We start from the raw sequence: 19,046 nt of genomic DNA, 5'->3' as shown, positions 1-19,046 counted from the left end.
TGGGTTAAATAAAACTATCCAGCAAACATTTAAACCAACCGCTGGGTTTGTCCATTTTCAACCCAACTTGGGTTGTTTTTAACCCTCATTTTTTAGAGTGTGTGAGGGATAATTCTGCCAATTATCCCCTTTTTTGACTTTGAAAATCTGTGATGCTCAGATCTGAAGCTTCGTTCTGATAACCATCTGCAATGAAACCTGAAATTATAGCCCTTAGTTGTGAAGTAAACAGAGACATCTGTCAATGTATAACTCAAATATATTATCAAAAGCCACTTTTAAGTGTATTTAACATTTGTCTTCTTTCATTTAAATATATATTTTCATTGAGAAGTGTTTGTGTAGCATCTCCTTCCATTATAAAACACACATTTTTGGTAACACTGCCTTATAGATTAAACCATTTCACCATTGTTTATCTCTTTTTTTTTTTTTCATCAAGGGCTGTATATATCTAAACTATCTTCATTGCTTGACTTTTTAAGTAACCTGTAGGGAGAAGATCTCTAAGTATTTCTGTTTTCAAGCAGCATAATCAATTCCAGGAAACCTGAAAGTGAGTAAAATGTAAGTATTTGCAAATACTACAACGCAGCCAAAAGTTCTCAGCCATAAATATCTGCAAAAAAGTGGGAAAATCGAACCAAAGCAGGTTGTGGGTAGAGTATGAAACGGATAACAGCAGAACACTATTCTAGATTCACAGTGCATGTCTCCACAAAACAAGAAAAATAACACTGATATGAATGATAAGAAGTGTCTCTCCTCTTTCTCGAGTTCAGAAAATATAGTGTCTCACAGCACTCCGATAAAGAACATGTACATGTACTTTATTGTGATTCCATTCCTTCTAAAGTCTCCTAAATTCCACATGACCGCCAAAGGTCATCTGACGTTACTGCACCGGCTCACAGATGCCGATCAAACTGAAGCAAACATGCTTTTCTCCTCATAATAAAGGGCTGGGTCAAACCGTGGTTGTTTTTCTCAGTTAGGTTCCACTGTAAGCTTCACGAGGTAGGTCCTGCAAGGTCTCATCGATGGTGACCACCAGTTCTTCCGGCTTCATGGCGTTCGGAGACTCAGAGTGATTGTACACGATGCAGCGCGACGTGTCCACCCGACACGAGAGTTCGCTCATTTCATTCACGCTGCTGCTGATGCAGTTCACCTCACTCTTGCTCCTGCGGTCGTCTGAACGAGGCCCAAACACCCACTCTGATGAGAGACACAGATTAGAGATGATTATCAGTCACACAGAGAGTCAAAGGATCCACTGCATGAGAGAGGACAAAACACTCTTAAAAGTAAAGCTTCTTTATTGGCATTGATGTTTCCATGAAGAACCTTTAAAGTCCCCCTGTAGTCAATCATTTTATCCCATCTTTGATCACCAAAATTGCATATTTATACATATGTAAATTCTTTATGCCTTAAAATAGCTTGAATGTAACTCGACACCCTTGCTTCATTTAATATACTTGGATCTATGAATATGCTAATTAGCCCCGCCTCCACTCACTCACACCAGCTCAGAGATCCACTCGGTCAACTTACCGAGGTAAACGCTGCACAATGGCATTGCTTTTTACAACGTCGGACACATAAATGATTAGCCTACATTATCAAACAGCTAATAATGTGTTGCTAATGTTGCACAAACCATGTTCTAAATATCCTTAGAAATGCTTTGAACAACTCAGTACATCAGTGGAGAAAGGCATATTAATCATAACATACATCATACACCCGCCATTGCTAAATCTACCCGATTTTAACCGCGTTTTTTAAAACCATCTTTTTTTCACTGCAGTTTTAAAGAGAAAATACTCAGCACATTTGCACATGGGTTGTCTTTAAAGAATATTAAAAACACCACATAGACTTGATTTTCTCCACAGGGGGGACATTAACATCCACTGAAAAGGTGGAAATAGTGGAAAATGTAATTAAATTACTAGTTATTATTAAAATGCTCATCAAACTAAGAAGAAGAAGAAAACAGAACACTGAAAGGTTCTTTGGGGAACCAAAAATGGTTCTTATTTGACAAAACTCCCCTTTTGGGAACCTTTATATTTAAGATTATGATACACACATTATATCTGAATACATAATGCACATGAAATACACAGCTTTAACATGAACTAATGAACTTAATGTAATGCATATTTGTCAGACAGACATAAACAAAACAGGTAAGATTTCTGTAATAGTAGGCTACTAATAAACTGAATGTGTTTTACAGTAAGCAGGTTTATATATTTTTCCATCAATCAATCCAGTATTTCAGTCTTATACATTTGAACTGTGTATTGCTTGTTCCACAGCTAGACATACTTAAATACTTAAGTTTATACTTTTTAACTAAAAAAAATTTAAGTGATTTCACAAAGAACAAAGCAATTTGAATAAATTCCTTTTGAAAAATTATTTAAATAAAGTGCAGAAATCTTACCTGTTTTATTTTTTGTATGACTGGCAAATATGCATCACATAATAATATTATTTGTTTAGGTTAAAACTGTTTCCATCCGAAAAAATTTACATTTTATATGGAATTCAAATACATACATCTTAAATTTAGGCCTAAATATTTTGTTGAGTGCATAAAAAAATAATGGTTATTGTCCTAGATGCTGATTGGCCAATAAATGATTCCAGTCAAGTTGAACGACATACAGTAAGAGCTCTGATGTAAAATACCTGTTTCTCGGCTTTATATATCACAGTGCAGCACTTAACTACTAAGCTTAGTTCAATCAGGCATAACATTATGAGCACTGACAGGTGAAGTAAATAACACAGATTATCTCTTCATCATGGCACCTGTTAGTGGGTGGATATATTAGGCAGCAAGTGAACATTTTGTCCTCAAAGTTGATGTGTTAGAAGCAGGAAAAATGGGCAAGCGTAAGGATTTGAGCGAGTTTGAGAAGGGCCAAATTGTGATTGCTAGACGACTGGGTCAGAGCATCTCCAAAACTGCAGCTCTTGTGGGGTGTTCCCGGTCTGCAGTGGTCAGTATCTATCAAAAGTGCTCCAAGGAAGGAACAGTGGTGAACCGGCGACAGGGTCATGAGCGGCCAAGATCATTAATGCATGTGGGGAGTGAAGGCTGGTCCGTGTGGTCTGATCCAACAGCATAGCTGCAGACCAGTCAGGGTGCCCATGCTGACCCCTGTCCACTGCCGAAAGAGCCAACAGTGACACGTGAGCATCAGAACTGGACCACGGAGCAATGGAGGAAGGCGGCCTGGTCTGAGGAATCACGTTTTCAGGGGCCAGAGAGTGCTTTGTTTTGAAATGGCCTTGAAATTGGGTGATTTTCATGCCAAAATCTTTTGAATAGGCCTTTATTCTGTCACTGTCCACGCTGATTCATACCAACACGTGTATGATTTGTTTTTTTTAAGTTTAATAACTAGACAAATAGAATAACTTCTCTCCAGAATAGAGAAAAAAAACAATTGAACTTTCATGATTGAGAGTTCTGATTCTGAACCACTCATAACACACAGAAAACTCTGTTGGAGGCTGAATGAATTCATCTATTGAGTCCATTTGGACAAAACAATGTGGAACTGTTTGTTGTGGAAAATGGTCTTGGGACGGCTCCAGTCAGAAAACTGTGACAGGAAACACAGGACACAAGAAAATAGCAGTAAACAGCCTGTGGCAGCAGAAGTGAGATTTAAACCATAGTAATCTGTACTGACAGAGGTGGAAAAAAGTCTGAGATTGAACATAAATATTCATATTCTATACACTCAAACACATATATCTGATTAGCAGCGGCATTAATGTACCAAAGACATTTTGTCTAACACAAAAGAGCCGTGCACTTTCACAGACGCGTTATACAAACATTATTATTATTCAAGGACATAAACTAAGTTAAAAATAGCCCATGACTTGATTAAAAGGTCTGGTTTCAATAATTTAATGAAAAGCATAATGGAAATCGAAAAAGATGTGCAGGCCTTCTTTATGAAACAGAAGCCAAGAATCTCACAAAACCTGTCAAGAACATGTCCGGGTCATATTTCACAATTCATGAAAACAAAATTGATATTCCAATTAGGAAGCAACAACAGCTTCTTTCTGTAATGCGATACACACTACATATTATATATGAGCCTCAGGCTGCATTAATTATACCTTGCAGTTAAGAATTAAAATACGACACTACTTGATTAATGATTCAAATAACTCTAATGTACCGTCATCATCCAGTCTGAATGCGCCATCGAACCGAACACTTAGTTCAGATCCATGACAGAAAGCACCAGCCTGGCTGCACTAAACGCATTCGCCTTTGACTCAGAAAGCCGCCTGGAATTAAGATGAGCAGATAATACAGCAGAGTCAGCCTGAAGGGTGTGAGTAAACAAAAGTGGCTGATAAGCAGAGCCATGTGATGGCATGAAAACTTCCCACATACAAATTTATGCCAATTAGGCTGAACTGCTTCAATGAAAGAGGGAGAGGCAAAATTAGCATGGCAAAATAATCAGGACTTTAAAAGGGATTTTTATAATTCCAGAGAAAGAGCAAATGTTGTTGTAAGAGAAATGGCTCTTGTAGGAGAGAGTGGGGTAAGATGAGCCAGTGGGTAAGTTGACACACCCCCTTTTATCTTGGCAACTATACACTTTTATTGTCATGTGACCATATATTTTGGAGCCACCCATCATTTTTGCCAGACTGTGAAAAGGAGAAAAGGAGAAGCACATGGGAGGAGTGGAAGGCACCCATTTACTTTAATTTTTAGCATAACAGATGCAATGACTTTTACATCAAAGCTAATTTAAATCATTTAGCTAAATATTAGCCTGAATTGTTAAGCTAGTTTTTTTCCAAAATGGCAGCTATGGGGCAAAGTGAGCCAAATGTTGTGGGGTAAATTGAGCCATTCATTCTAATTTAGTTTTTATTTAATTTTAGTTGCACCACGCATTACGTAATCATGTTGGAAAGGTCACGCGTGATGTGGGCGGAAGTACCGCGGTAGGGCGAAAAACTCTCCTCCAACTTCAAAATCATCCAACATCGTTGTTTTACCTTTTTTGTAAAGGCTGTTTGACTTAGTCTTTGCACGTTCGCTTTGTACTTCCGCCTACTTCACGCGTGACCTTTCCAACATGATTACGTAATACGTGGCGCATTGCAGAGCAGTGCAAGACGAGCATTTGTCTTTAAAAAGTATAAAAAAAATTTTTTAGAAAATGACAGTTCGTTTTTCTAGATAAGACCCTTATTCCTCGTCTGGGATCATGTAGAGTCCTTTGAAGCTGCACTGAAACTGATATTTGGACCTTCAACCCGTTGGAATCCTGGAATGTTTTCCTCAAAAACCTTCATTTCTTTTCGACTGAAGAAAGAAAGACATAAACATCTTGGATGACATGTAAATTATCAGGAAATTTTAATTCTGAAGTGAACTAATCCTTTAAGTTAGCTTTAAGAAAAATATTATTTGTAAAAGGAAATTTGATTATTAAATTAGTTTTTAAAATACTTAAATTATCTTTAAAATTTCAAATGGGTTTTGATTCAGATTCAGTTAGATGGTCAGTTTACACCCAAATTGTACAACTTACCCCTAACCTGGGGTAAATTGAGCCACATCAGCACTTTTTTATAAGAAGGCATATTTTTTAGAACCCTTTGTCATAGATGTATTCTGAGCATTTAAAATGATAGGAAACATCTTGAAATTACTTTAGATGCTGTTAGGGGATTTAAATTAATCATAACTAACATTTCTTTTTCTTTCAGGTTAACATTGATATGCTTTTGAAAATTAAATGTCCCCAACATTTGGGCCAAAGTGTGCACAATACTTTCATTGTACTTCTGCCTTATCTTTTTCCCTTATCTTGAGGACCACATAAGTAAATTAAAATGGCTCATCTTACCCCACTCTCCCCTTTACAATCTGCATGTCTGATTTATCTGTATTTTTTAATAGTGTAATTGACTTTTTATATGACAGACTGTGTAAATAATCTCCCGTGGTTGTTTTTTTTTAAAATTTGTTAATTTTGTACTTATTTTTTATTTTAATCAATTTTAAAAGAGTTCATAATAAACACTAGATTTTTAATTTGCTGAAGAAAATATTAGTGGTGTTCACTTGCTTTTTTCACCAGCCGTTTCATTGTCCAACAAGGGAAAAAAATGCAACTCCTGCCCATTTTGAAGAAAACGGCAAACTATAAATATCACTAAATAGTGCACATGACTACTAGGATAGAAAAAGTAAGCTTCCTATACTTCCTGTCTTGACCCTGGAGAGAGACACACTACAGTGAGAATCTCACCAAACAGACAATCTTCACATTTACACCTCCAGGACCGACACAAATGCACAGAGCACATCTACAGGAAGAATGCTTGCTGAAACCAGGGCTTTTGGGGAAATCTCTTAGGTATTGTTGAGTGCTCATGTCCCCGCTCTGCTTCTCCTGTGTGTGTGTGAAACTCGCCTGCTTCATCGCTTCAGGTAAACGTCAAGGTCTTTGAAAAACAGAAGTGAGAAACTGTAATTCCTTTTCATCCCCTTCCAGATACTCAACTCTGAGCTTTCAGCGATCAGACGAGATGTTTGTGGAGGTGAATGTAAATGTGTGAATGAACAACAGAGGTGCATTTCAGAGTCGAGACTGCTTGATGTCAGAACTGGTGCAAACAGTAATGCACCATCAAACTAAAGATCATAAGTCTAATGCACTCACGTACATATGCGTAAATATCAAACATATGGAGCATCCCTCAAAAAACACACTCCAGACAAACTCATTATAACCCCTCATGAATATGAATACCTAAACACACCAAAAGCACACTTTCAGAAAACTATTTCATATTAGAAATGACCATAGTACTAGTTAAGTGCAATGGATGCAAATGAGCTGTAAATATATGACCTGCTGTAAAAAAAAAGAAGGGGAAAAAAAAAAAAAGCTTAAAGGATTATTTCACTTTCAAATGAAAATTACCCCAAGCTTTACTCACCCTCAAGCCATCCTAGGTGTATATGACTTTCTTCTTTCTGATGAACACAATCGGAGAAATATTAGTAATAACATGACGCATCCGAGCTGTATAATGGCAGTGAACAGGGGTCATGAGTATGAGCTAAAGAAAGTGTCTCCATCCACATCCATCCATCATAAACGTACTCCACACAGCTCCAGAGGGTTAATAAAGGCCTTCCAAAGCGAAGTGATGCATTTGTTTAAGAAAAAATATCCATATTTAACAAGTTATGAAGTAAAATATCTAGCTTCCACCAGATCGTTTTCCATATTCAACTTACAGGGGGAAAAAATGGAGCTAAGTTAAGTTACGTCCGTTTTTTCCGTAAGTTGAATAGGGAAGGCGTAGGACATACAGTGTAAGCTTTTTGAAGAAAAAAGCTAGTTATTTTACTTCATAGCTTGTTAAATATGGATTATTTTTACACAAACGCATCGCTTTGCTTCAGAAGGCCTTTATTAACCCCCCAGATTCGTGTGGAGTATGTTTATGATGGATGGATGTGGATGGAGACATTTTCTTCAGCTCATACTTGTTGGTATCACTCACTGCCATTACAAAGCTTGGATGCGTTAGAATATTTATTAATATTTCTCAGATTGTGCTCATCAGAAAGAATAAAGTCATATACACCTAGGATGGCTTGAGGGTGAGTTAAGCTTGGGCTAATTTTCATTTGAAAGTGAACTAATCCTTTAAACCAACCTTAGATGGTCCAGCATGGTCAGACTGATCTGTTGTCTGCTTTTAGAGAGGTTTTACCCAGATAACAGGGAACGTTCTCAGAACGTTCTGGCAACGTTCTTCCAGTAACATAGATAGAATGTATGCTAGTTATCTGCACAAAAACGTTATTTATACATCATTCATGGAACTTTTTTTCTGAAACATTTTAGTTCTTCTACGTCTTTTTAAATGTTACTTGTTTTAGAATGTTCAGAGAACATACAAAAGTAACGTTCCCATAATGTTTGAAGGATGACAAATGGAATATTACCTCAATGTTTGCATAACCAAGAAAAAACGTTTTTAAAACGTTTTGAGCGTTTATCAAAAATTCAAAAATAAGGTTCATAACTTGATGGGAACATAAGAAAAAAGGTTCTGTTTTTGTTAGCTCGGTATAGGCACTTGCTGGTTTAGGCTGGGAAAATCAGAGACCTTGGCTTGTTTTATTTTTATCAGTACCAGTGCAATGCACCAAACAGAGAGTTGCATTTCTGTATTTCTCTTGCTGATTTAAATGCATACCCAAAACACACAAATACTTGCACAGTGTTTAGTCAGAGTGTTGTTTAATTGAACACATACACTGTACATTTCCAGAATGCACTTACCCAAAAACTCATGCACGAGATCCTTCACCAGGTGCCCCACGATCGCGTACGCCACGGCGACCACCACCAGCGCGGCCATGACCAGGTACAGCACCGCCTTGGGCAGCGGTATCGACTCCCTCTGCGGCGTCCTGTAGTCCGTGTACTGCAGGTCACTCTCGGAGTACGAGTACTGAAAGACGTGCTCCATCCCGGACGTGTGATTGGAGTTGAGCGGAGGGTGACTGGCGCTCATCCCGCTCAGATCGGGCTCCAGAGCCGTCACCATGGTGCTCGTCACCGCCTCCACCCGATCCATACTCTTATGAACAAATCCCGCTGATTTATTCACAAGAGGCAAGATCTGAGAGAGAAAATAGCTCCAGTCCTTGATGGCTGTGGTGTTGCATAAAAACATAATGCCTTTGGATGTTAGCCTATCACTTCTGGTGGAAGTGACCTCCGGCATCACCAGTGGATGTAGTTGCGCCAAACTCTTGCTGAAGTCTCGTTCAGTTTATCCAAATGAGGATATCAGTTTCCTCATGCATTAGTGCAACATGGATTTTCCTGGTTTAATAAGAGAGAAAGCTGTCCAAAACATTCGCTAAAATTCCCCGAATTGTGTTATTTCCACATGAATACGGTATTCTTGTTCAATGAGAGTTAAATGTTCTCTAAATGAAAACGTTGCAGTAAAAGCTTTGAATATAAATAATTTTTGCCGTATTCTATTCAAAACATCCCCAAATTTAAAGTATTTCCACATATAAGACGATCGCTCACGTCCACAAAAAGGCGCGAAGGAGCAATAAATATCCTGTAAAACACGTCGTTTAAATTATCTCACAATATTCAAAACGTTTCCAAAAGCAAGGACGTTTTCACAGAAAGAGTTTCACACAGGACGTTTGAGATCATCATTCGAGTTTGTTTGCTGTGGAAAGAAATGTTTCCTCGTTTAATAATGCAAGCAAATATTCGTTAAATGGAAAATGGTGCAGAATACGAGATTTGAGGATAAATAATAAATCATACCTGCGTACGTCTATTCAGAACATTTCCAAACATTCTGTTCAGCCCAAAAGTATTTCCACATCACAACATCTTCGCGTCCATAAAAAGTCGTTAGGAGTAATAAATATCCCTCAGCAGGCTACACATCGTTTCTCATTATAAGGCTATACAAAAATCCCAAATTCATGTCGTTCTCCCAAGAAAGTGTTTCCGCGTAAACGAAATATTTTTCGACGCTCGTTTGCCTCCATAAAAAAGTCCTTAAGAGTAATAAATATCCCTCAGCAGTCTACACGTCAAACAGGCTGACGAAACGGCCAAACGCGTCAGCATTTTCCTCACGAGCTCCAAACACGCGCGTCAATTTTGTATGCAGGGGGTGGGGGGGATTCAAAGCGGGCGCGTTCAAGAGCGTAACGAGGGTCGCCTTCAGCTAGTCTAACCCCGTGTTGACCTGGTTTTGTACGGTTTTCCCATCCTTTTCTCAAGGTAGTATAAGGACACAGCTGCCTCCACTGAGAGCGCGCGCAAGTGCTGAAGGGAGCGCGGAGAGGAAACGTCAAGGCTAATCGAAGGTATAACTTTCACAAAAACACTTAAAACATTATCTTTTGGGTGACATGTATTGGAATTTTTAAGCGGAAAGGACAATGTTATCGCCGACTAATGTGTTGGAGTCTTGTTTTTAGTCATCTTTGAAGGACAAGGTTGAAGGAGACTAGGCAAAGTGAACGGAGACATCACTTCAAATTTTGTCAGAAATGTTCATGTATAAATAATCATATTTATACAATCAACATCCCTAATAATGGTGGTCCTGGGCTTCAAAATCCCGTCACCTCACTACACTCATCCATAACTAGCCGTGCGCGCCACAGAAGTCACGTGTTCCTTTTTTTCTGATCGCGAGATATCCTCTATCTCCTGATAAGAGATGAAGAGACGAAGCGAAAAAATCCTTCGTGTGCTGACCTGTCCCAAGAGCTGGAGAGACAGAGATATATATCTTAATGCGACCAACTTCGTTGACTGGACAACATGAACAATGAGTACTGTGTATATGAATTTCTCCCCATACCTTAGATACAAAACAAACATAAACAGGTTTAGTTTGCTGGTTTTAGCGGGATTTTGGGCATCTGTCAGTTGCTCAGGCTGGAAGACCACAAGCTAAACTAGCCGAACACTGGCCTGAAAATAACACCAACGGAACAAGCAAACAACAGCTGTTTGAGATTTATTTTGTAAGCAAGATCATTTATTTAATGCAACTTAAAATAGGCCACATTAATGGTGTCACTGGGAATAATTAAATTCAACAATTCAGCAATATAAATTGGTTTAGTTAGCCTTCAGTGCCATCCATATGATTTTTCCCTATGCAAGACAAAATATGACCCCATATAAATGCTCATACTTCCCAAGAGAAATTTGTCATGGAGATTAATGGCACATTTTAAAAACAACCCAGTTCATAAAAAGAATATTATTCCTATGAGTAAGGCATGAATGAAGAGGTAGGGCTGTGCCTTTGCTGCAAGCTTTAGTTTGAATCTTCATATTTTAGTACAAAATCCAGATTCCCGATGATTGGTTTCCGCAGGACTCAAATTCTTTGACCTATAAAGTCAAACAGCATATTTATGACCAAAAGACCATTATGAATTTAGGCCGAGACATTTATTTAGGCCATATGTTCAGCTATATGTGCTTCAAGAAAACCTTACATTTGTTGAAGGTTGATCATGCAAATTTAGCCACAAATACTGTAATATAAATACTTAATATAATATAAGTACAAAATAGTTTTAACATGTAGAATGAGTCCCTCTTTTCAAATACAGCTCTATCCACTTTCATTTTTCACCTTTTAAATACTGACAATTGTGTTTATATCTTGCAATTCTGACTATATAACACGCAATTACGACTTTATATCATGCAATTAATACAATATCTCGCAATTCTGACTTTATAACTCGCAATTACGTGCTATATTGCTTAATTACCTTATTGCTTTAATGAAAAATTAAAATTGAAGGACACAGATTTACTTTAAAATGCTATTTTCTTAAGTCAGATGTCCCTGACATGCAAATTAAGCTTAAAGCCACTATGAAATCAAAATTGACCATTCTTGTTTTTTAATAGAATATTGCAGTATTTATTATAAATGATTTATCCATGCACATTATTGTTATTTTTAATTAATGTGCCCTTGTAATTTGTAATCAAAATAACTTCCCCTCCTTCTTGCAATTAAATCTCTTCTCTTATCTGATGACGAGGACGGGACAACCTGTCACTCACAAGAGATCCACCAATAGAAAACCACAACCATCCAATCAATTCACCATGGACAAATTCAAGCCCCGCCCTACATTTGTTGTTGTTCGAGAAGCAGTTTCACTCAGATAAACATCACCATGGGGAAGAAAAGACTAGGACAAAAGTTGTGTCCCAAATAACGCTCTATACACTATGCACTTTACAGGGAGTGCAGAATTATTAGGCAAGTTGATTTTCTGATCATATTTTTTTCCCAAGCACATTTTACCAATTCCAATCCACATCAATCTTAATAACTACTATTAATATTGTTTTTAATCATTTATAAGTGATATATAATTGTTCATGAAGGCTGGAAATGAAAAATGCCTTATATTCAGGTGTGCAGAATTATTAGGCAAGTTTTCTTTTACAGGCAAAATGAGCCAAAAAAGAGATTTAACTCAGACTGAAAAGTCAAAAATTATTAAATACTCATGAGAAGGACGCAATACTTATGCAATACTAGAAATTGCAAAGTTAAAGCATGACCAAGGGACAGCAAAATGCTCATTGGGTCAGCGGGGTCAGACAAAAACAGGTGGAAAAGAAAAGACACGTTAACTGCAAAATAATTAAGAATTAAGGTGAAGAATTAAGTGTGAAACCATCAGGAACCCTTTAGTCTCCAGCGCCACCATTTTCCAGAACTGCAACCTACCTGGAGTCTCCAGAAGTGCAAGGTGTCAGGATCTCAGAGACTTGGGTTAGCTAAAGAAACCTAAAAAATGACCCGCTCTTAATAAGAATCACAAGCTGAAGTGTTATAAAATACATGAAGACTGGGTTTTAATAGGGCTTATAGACAGACAGCTTGAGAATGACTCCTGATGGACCAGCACCACATCCTCTTGTACCACTGTTTGAAGAATTTATCCAGAATCTGGCAGTAAGGTGTTTGAGTTCACTTTTAGTCCATCTCTTATCCTGAAATGTCTGTCTTGCAGAGATGGACTAAAAATGATCTTCCAAAACTTACTGCCAGATTCTGGAAGATAAATTCTTCAAACAGTGGTACAAGAGGATGTGGTGCTGGTCCTTCAGGAGTCACTCTCAAGCTGTCTGTTTATAAGGCCTATAAAAACCCAGTCTTCATGTATTTTATAACACTTCAGCTTGTGATTCTTATTAAGAGCGGGTCATTTTTTAGGTTTCTTTAGCTAACCCAAGTCTCTGAGATCCTGACACCTTGCACTTCTGGAGACTCCAGGTAGGTTGCAGTTCTGGAAAATGGTGGCGCTGGAGACTAAAGGGTTCCTGATGGTTTCACACTTAATTCTTCACCTTAATTCTTAATTATTTTGCAGTTAACGTGTCTTTTCTTTTCCACCTGTTTTTGTCTGACCCCGCTGACCCAATGAGCATTTTGCTGTCCCTTGGTCATGCTTTAACTTTGCAATTTCTAGTATTGCATTAGTATTGCGTCCTTCTCATGAGTATTTAATAATTTTTGACTTTTCAGTCTGAGTTAAATCTCTTTTTTGGCTCATTTTGCCTGTAAAAGAAAACTTGCCTAATAATTCTGCACACCTGAATATAAGGCATTTTTCATTTCCAGCCTTCATGAACAATTATATATCACTTATAAATGATTAAAAACAATATTAATAGTAGTTATTAAGATTGATGTGGATTGGAATTGGTAAAATGTGCTTGGGAAAAAAATATGATCAGAAAATCAACTTGCCTAATAATTCTGCACTCCCTGTATATACTATGTACTCATCCGTGTAGTGTATGAATTTTATAAGGTTATTTTGTCATTCAACATCGGAGTCTGATGCCCCTCCCCCTCTGCTACGTAATAAAAGTTGGGACAGTTGAATGCACAAAATGTCCAACATTCCACACTTCGTTTTTTTCCGTTAATGTAATGCATCATTCAGGTATTAAAGTGCACTTTTTGGAATTTTCAGTGTGAACACACTACTCACACTATTTATACTTAAAAACATCATAGAATAGCGCATAAGTACGCAAATTGGGACGCACCTAAAGACTTTTGCATAGTAACCATCATATATTTTAGCTTAGCAGAAATGCTGTACTGACCTGTCAGGAATAGAACTATCTATTTTATAACTTTGTGACTGATTTTGGAAGCCATCCACCATTAGCTGAAGAGTTCACCAGCACTGACCCGCATGAGTCCCTCTTTTCAAATACAGCTCTAACCCCTTCACTTTTCTCTGCAGGAGGTCAGCTTGTCTGCGCTTGTCAATTACCTCCTGTGATATTTTGCACACCTTTGTGTCCGCTGGCCTCGCCGTCTCCTTTTCTCTGATGGACTGGAGTCAATTAAGAGCGTATCAGAGCTTTCAACAAGAAAAAGAAGAGGAAGCGAGGGAAGTCATGACCTCACACAGCAAAGGGCTGAATCAGGTAGAGGGTTTTGTTGTGGTGGAGGGAGGCATGTGAGAATGAAGTCTGAGCAAGACATGATGGATTTCCTGGTTGCAGGTTTGATGATAAATATCAAAAGACCATTTATTAAAGTTTGGCTGAAAGCAGCAATGCTCCATCTAAGATCCGTCTCCTTGTCTGCAGTTGAGATTAACATCCTACAGGGAAGAAAATCACATTTTATTACATTTTATGTGCATATTTAGTTGTTTTTTTAAACCACACCAATTGATTTGCTTATCAACATCAAGATATGTCTTATAAATTAATTATTTTTATTATTTCCACTATTTGAGTAAGCAATGTTGATTGCATGCCACAACAAGTTTACAGCAAACACTTTTCCAACATACCCAAGGGAATATGGTGTTAAAAAAGATTTTTCCCCTTCAATCTTGTTTGATTACCTAAAACGAAAGGACACTGTCTGTATAAGAATTTGCCTTGTAACCTCATTAGTTACCAAACTGGAACAGTCTACATAGGCAGGAATACCATAAGTCATACAAATCGTGCTCAGCAGAGCTTTGTCTTGTTGCTAAGATAATACAATATTTTAATATGCATTATGCATGTGTTCTTTATGGAAGCTTGTTTCCGCCACGAAATAAAACTGTTTAAAAGATAATTGTGACTTTATCTCATAATTCAAACTTTTTTCTCTCAAATTGCGAGTTATAAAGTCCAATTCTGAGGGGGAAAAATACTTTTTTCTCAGAATTGTGAGTTTATATCTTGCAATTTGGACATAATAACATGCAATTAACACTTTATATCTTGCAATTCTGACTTTATAACACGCAATTACGACTTTATAAACCAATCAGGCATAACATTATGAGCACTGACAGGTGAAGTGAATAATACTGATTCTCTCTTCATCACAGCACCTGTTAGTGGGTGGATATATTAGGCAGCAAGTGAACATTTTGTCCTCAAAGTTGATGTGTTAGAAGCAGGAAAAATGGGCAAGCGTAAGGATTTGAGCGAGTTTGTCAAGGGCCAAATTGTGATGGCTAGATGACTGGATCAGAGCATCTCCAAAACTGCAGCTCTTGTGGGGTGTTCCCGATCTGCAGTGGTCAGTATCTATCAAAAGTGCTCCAAGGAAGGAACAGTGATGAACCGGTGACAGGGTCATGGGCGGGCAAGACTCATTGATGCACATGGGGAGCGAAGGCTGGCCCGTGTGGTCCGATCCAACAGACGAGTTACTGTAGCTCAAATTGCTCAGAACTGGACCACGGAGCAATGGAAGAAGGTGGCCTGGTCTGATGAATCACATTTTCTTTTACATCACGTGGATGGCCGGGTGTGTGTGCGTTGCTTACCTGGGGAAAACATGGCACCAGAATGCACTTTGGGAAGAAGGCAAGCCGGCAGAGGCAGTGTGATGCTTTGGGCAATGTTCTGCTGGGAAAACTTGGGTCCTGCAATCCATGTGGATGTTACTTTAACACGTACCACCTACCTAAGCATTGTTGCAGACCATGTTCACCCTTTCATGGAAACGGTATTCCCTGGTGGCTGTGTCCTCTTTCAGCAGGATAATGCTCCTGCCACAAAGCAAAAATGGTTCAGGAATGGTTTGAGGAGCACAACAACGAGTTTGAGGTGTTGACTTGGCCTCCAAATTCCCCAGATCTCAATCCAATCGATCATCTGTGGGATGTGCTGAACAAACAAGTCAGATCCATGGAGGCTCCACCTCGCAACTTACAGGACTTAAAGGATCTGCTGCTAACATCTTGATGCAGAAACCACAGCACACCTTCAGGGGTCTAGAGGAGTCCATGCCTCAACAGGTCAGGGTTGTTTTGGCAATAAAAGGGGGACCAGTACAATATTAGGAAGGTGATCATAATGTTATGCCTTATCCGTGTATCTCGCAGCTCTGACTTCATAACTTGCAATTGCGACTTTGACGCAACCAAGACGCAAATCTTGTTTTTTTAAAAACTCAATTGCGAATTTATATAATCTATTTCTGAGAAAAAAAGTCAGAATAGCAAAATGTAAGCTTGCAACTGTGAGATAAAAAGTCACATTTCCCTTTTTTATTCAGTGGCGGAAACAAGCTTCCATAGTTCTTTCTATAATTTATGAGACTTAAAAGCTTTTAAAGTCTTTTTAATACAGTGGTCTGTAACACGGAAATCTCTGCAATGACAATATCCTCACAGTAATCTGTCAGATGGAAACATCTGCATTGCAAGAATAAAACTCTCTCCCGTGCTATCATGCAATGAGGGGGTAGATTAAAGGTTTCCCATTTTCTCAGGGCAATCATTTTAAAGGCATGCACAGGGAAAATTGAGATATTCTGGGTGGATAATCTGAGAGGAATGGCTTATTTAAGAACCACCAATCCTCTCAAAAAGTGTGCTAATTTTAAGCGCTGCCATGTCATTTGATGTGCAGGTCTCCAGATGTGCACATACTTAATTGAGTTTGCTCACTCAGCATTGAGATGACTGGGCATTTTGGCAGAAGAACAGGACTGAATTGTTTGAATGTGTCCAAGCTCAAATTAGATTTGAGACTTGTGGCAGAAGATTTTCCTAAATAGCAGTATGGGATAGAATGGCTTCAGAGCTATTTTCTCATTATCATACCAACAGTTTATCATTCTCCATTACATTGCATACCAATAACATCAAATAAAAATACTGATGTACACATCTAATAACTTGAAAACGTCTCCAGCTTTTAACTCCAGCAATTCAAGTAGCTTTGAATACCTCTAGAATTGCACCATCATCTGACAGTTTCCAAGTTTGGCTGTTTAAAAGAGTTTGTCCCAGACAGTTGTTCTTGCATGTTTCATTCATTTCCTTTTTGTCCCAGCCAGGGACGGCACATCTGGGTGTTTTGTAGATCTAGGCCAGACATTTCATCACCCAAGTCTCATACTGACATGAGTGCAACTTTGCTGTTTTTTTTAAAGACAAGAGGTTGTGAGAGAAGTAAATATCATACCACATTAGTGCATAACCTAAAGCATCCCTAAAAAGATCTGATAATGCAAATCAGCAATGTGTTCAAACCAATGTTCAGGATGATTCTTCAACATTTCCAAAACATTTGAAATGACACAAGGCTGAGTAAATGACAGACTTTCATCTTTTTTGGATGATCTATTTTTTTAACCTACTGTATGTTTATTCAGCTTTCTGTAATATCAAGCTCATCCATGCAGGGAGGTGAGCATTTCAATTGTGTTGTAGTTTCGACTTAGAGCGTAGGATGGATTGTGTGGTTCATTAAGTATAAGTGAAGCATTTGGTAGGTGCTTGTGATTCTCCAATCAGAGCTAATCAGCACAGATTCACATGAGGGTGGAGGAAGAGGAGCGTTGCCCTCTTCCTCGTGATCTTCAAGGCGAAACTGCGTAATAAACAGTCACAGTTGTGTGGAGCTGCTTATCTCAGATGAAAATGCTCTGATGAAAATTACTCTGTACTCTCAGCTCACTATACACTCCTTTAAATCAGGTATGACCTCAGACGAGCCGCACATGGCACGTTGTTTGTGTGCACGTGTGTTTCTCTCTTTCTGTAGATGCATTTTCTCCATGTCCTTGTTTCCTGTTCCTGTCATTTGAGAGGCTATGTGTGTGTGTGTGTAACATCCCTCAGTGAACTAAATGAATTTCATTCATTCTTTGCAGGGCTTTCAAGCCATGTTCCTCAAACATTCCGGTTAGGGTTTTTTCTAAATTTTACACTGCAAAAAACAAAAAACAAACAAACAAAAAAACATTTTCTTATTCAGTACTTTCTTGTTTTCCAGTACAAATATCTAAACATCATCAAATGAAGGTACATTTACTTGAGAAGCAAAATGATTTAAAGGGATAGTTCACCCAAAAATTTGAATTCTGTCATCATTTACTCAACCAGTGAGGTTCATGCTTGTGTTACGCAGCACGTTTGAGCTTCCTCAAGAACCAATGAGGTTCATTCTCGTGTTACGCAGCACGTTTGAGCTTCTGCAAGAACCAGTGTGGTTCATTCTCGTGTTACGCAGCAAGTTTGAGCTTCCTCAAGAACCAATGAGGTTAATTCTCGTGTTACGCAGCACGTTTGAGCTTCCTTAAGAACCAATGAGGTTCATTTTTCTTACGCAGCACGTTTGAGCTTCCTCGAGAACCAATGAGGTTCATTCTCGTGTTACGCAGCACGTTTGAGCTTCAGCAAGAACCAATGAGGTTCATTTTTGTTACGCAGCACGTTTGAGCTTCAGCAAGAACCAATGAGGTTCATTTTTGTTACGCAGCACGTTTGAGCTTCCTCGAGAACCAATGAGGTTCATTCTTGTGTTACGCAGCACGTTTGAGCTTCAGCAAGAACCATTTAGGTTCATTTTTGTTACGCAGCACGTTTGAGCTTCAGCAAGAACCAATTAGGTTCATTTTTGTTACGCAGCAAGTTTGAGCTTCTGCAAGAACCAGTGAGGTTCATTCTCGTGTTACGCAGCACTTTTGAGCTTCCTTAAGAACCAATGAGGTTCGTTTTTGTGTTACGCAGCACGTTTGAGCTTCCTCGAGAACCAATGAGGTCCATTCTCGTGTTACGCAGCACGTTTGAGCTTCAGCAAGAACCATTTAGGTTAATTTTTGTTACGCAGTACGTTTGAGCTTCAGCAAGAACCAATTAGGTTCATTTTTGTTACGCAGCACGTTTGAGCTTCAGCAAGAACCAATTAGGTTCATTTTTGTTACACAGCAAGTTTGAGCTTCTGCAAGAACCAGTGAGGTTCACTCTCATGTTATGCAGCACGCTTGAGCTTCCGTAAGAACCAATGAGGTTCATTCTCATGTTACGCAGCACGTTTGAGCTTCTGCAAGAACCAATGAGGTTCATTCTCGTGTTACGCAGCACTTTTGAGCTTCCTTAAGAACTAATGAGGTTCATTTTTGTTACGCAGCACGTTTGA

General features: G+C 38.5%; 1 protein-coding gene across 1 annotated transcript; it reads right to left on the bottom strand.

The window, feature by feature from the left end:
* Positions 1-100: 100 nt before the first annotated feature.
* LOC125260699 lies at positions 101-9,917 on the bottom strand. The gene is made up of 3 exons (XM_048179185.1): positions 9,399-9,917; positions 8,382-9,297; positions 101-1,218 (listed from the first exon to the last, which is right to left on the bottom strand). The coding sequence occupies exons 2-3, from the start codon at positions 8,827-8,829 to the stop codon at positions 992-994; spliced, it is 675 nt and encodes a 224-aa protein (XP_048035142.1). The 5' UTR covers positions 8,830-9,297; positions 9,399-9,917; the 3' UTR covers positions 101-991.
* Between the last annotated feature and the right edge of the window lie 9,129 nt (positions 9,918-19,046).

Source organism: Megalobrama amblycephala, linkage group LG24 (assembly GCF_018812025.1).
Source record: "Megalobrama amblycephala isolate DHTTF-2021 linkage group LG24, ASM1881202v1, whole genome shotgun sequence".
In the NCBI taxonomy this organism is placed as follows: Eukaryota; Metazoa; Chordata; class Actinopteri; order Cypriniformes; family Xenocyprididae; genus Megalobrama; species Megalobrama amblycephala.
Note: the sequence above shows the minus strand (reverse complement) of the source record. Positions and strands in the feature narration are given on the sequence as shown.

Coding starts and splice junctions, on each gene's coding strand:
- LOC125260699 (XM_048179185.1), bottom strand. CDS start 8,829: ATGCCGGAGGTCACTTCCACCAGAAGTGATAGGCTAACATCCAAAGGC. Junction 1,219..8,381: donor TCTCGTGCATGAGTTTTTGG/GTAAGTGCATTC, acceptor GTCTCTCATCAG/AGTGGGTGTTTGGGCCTCGT.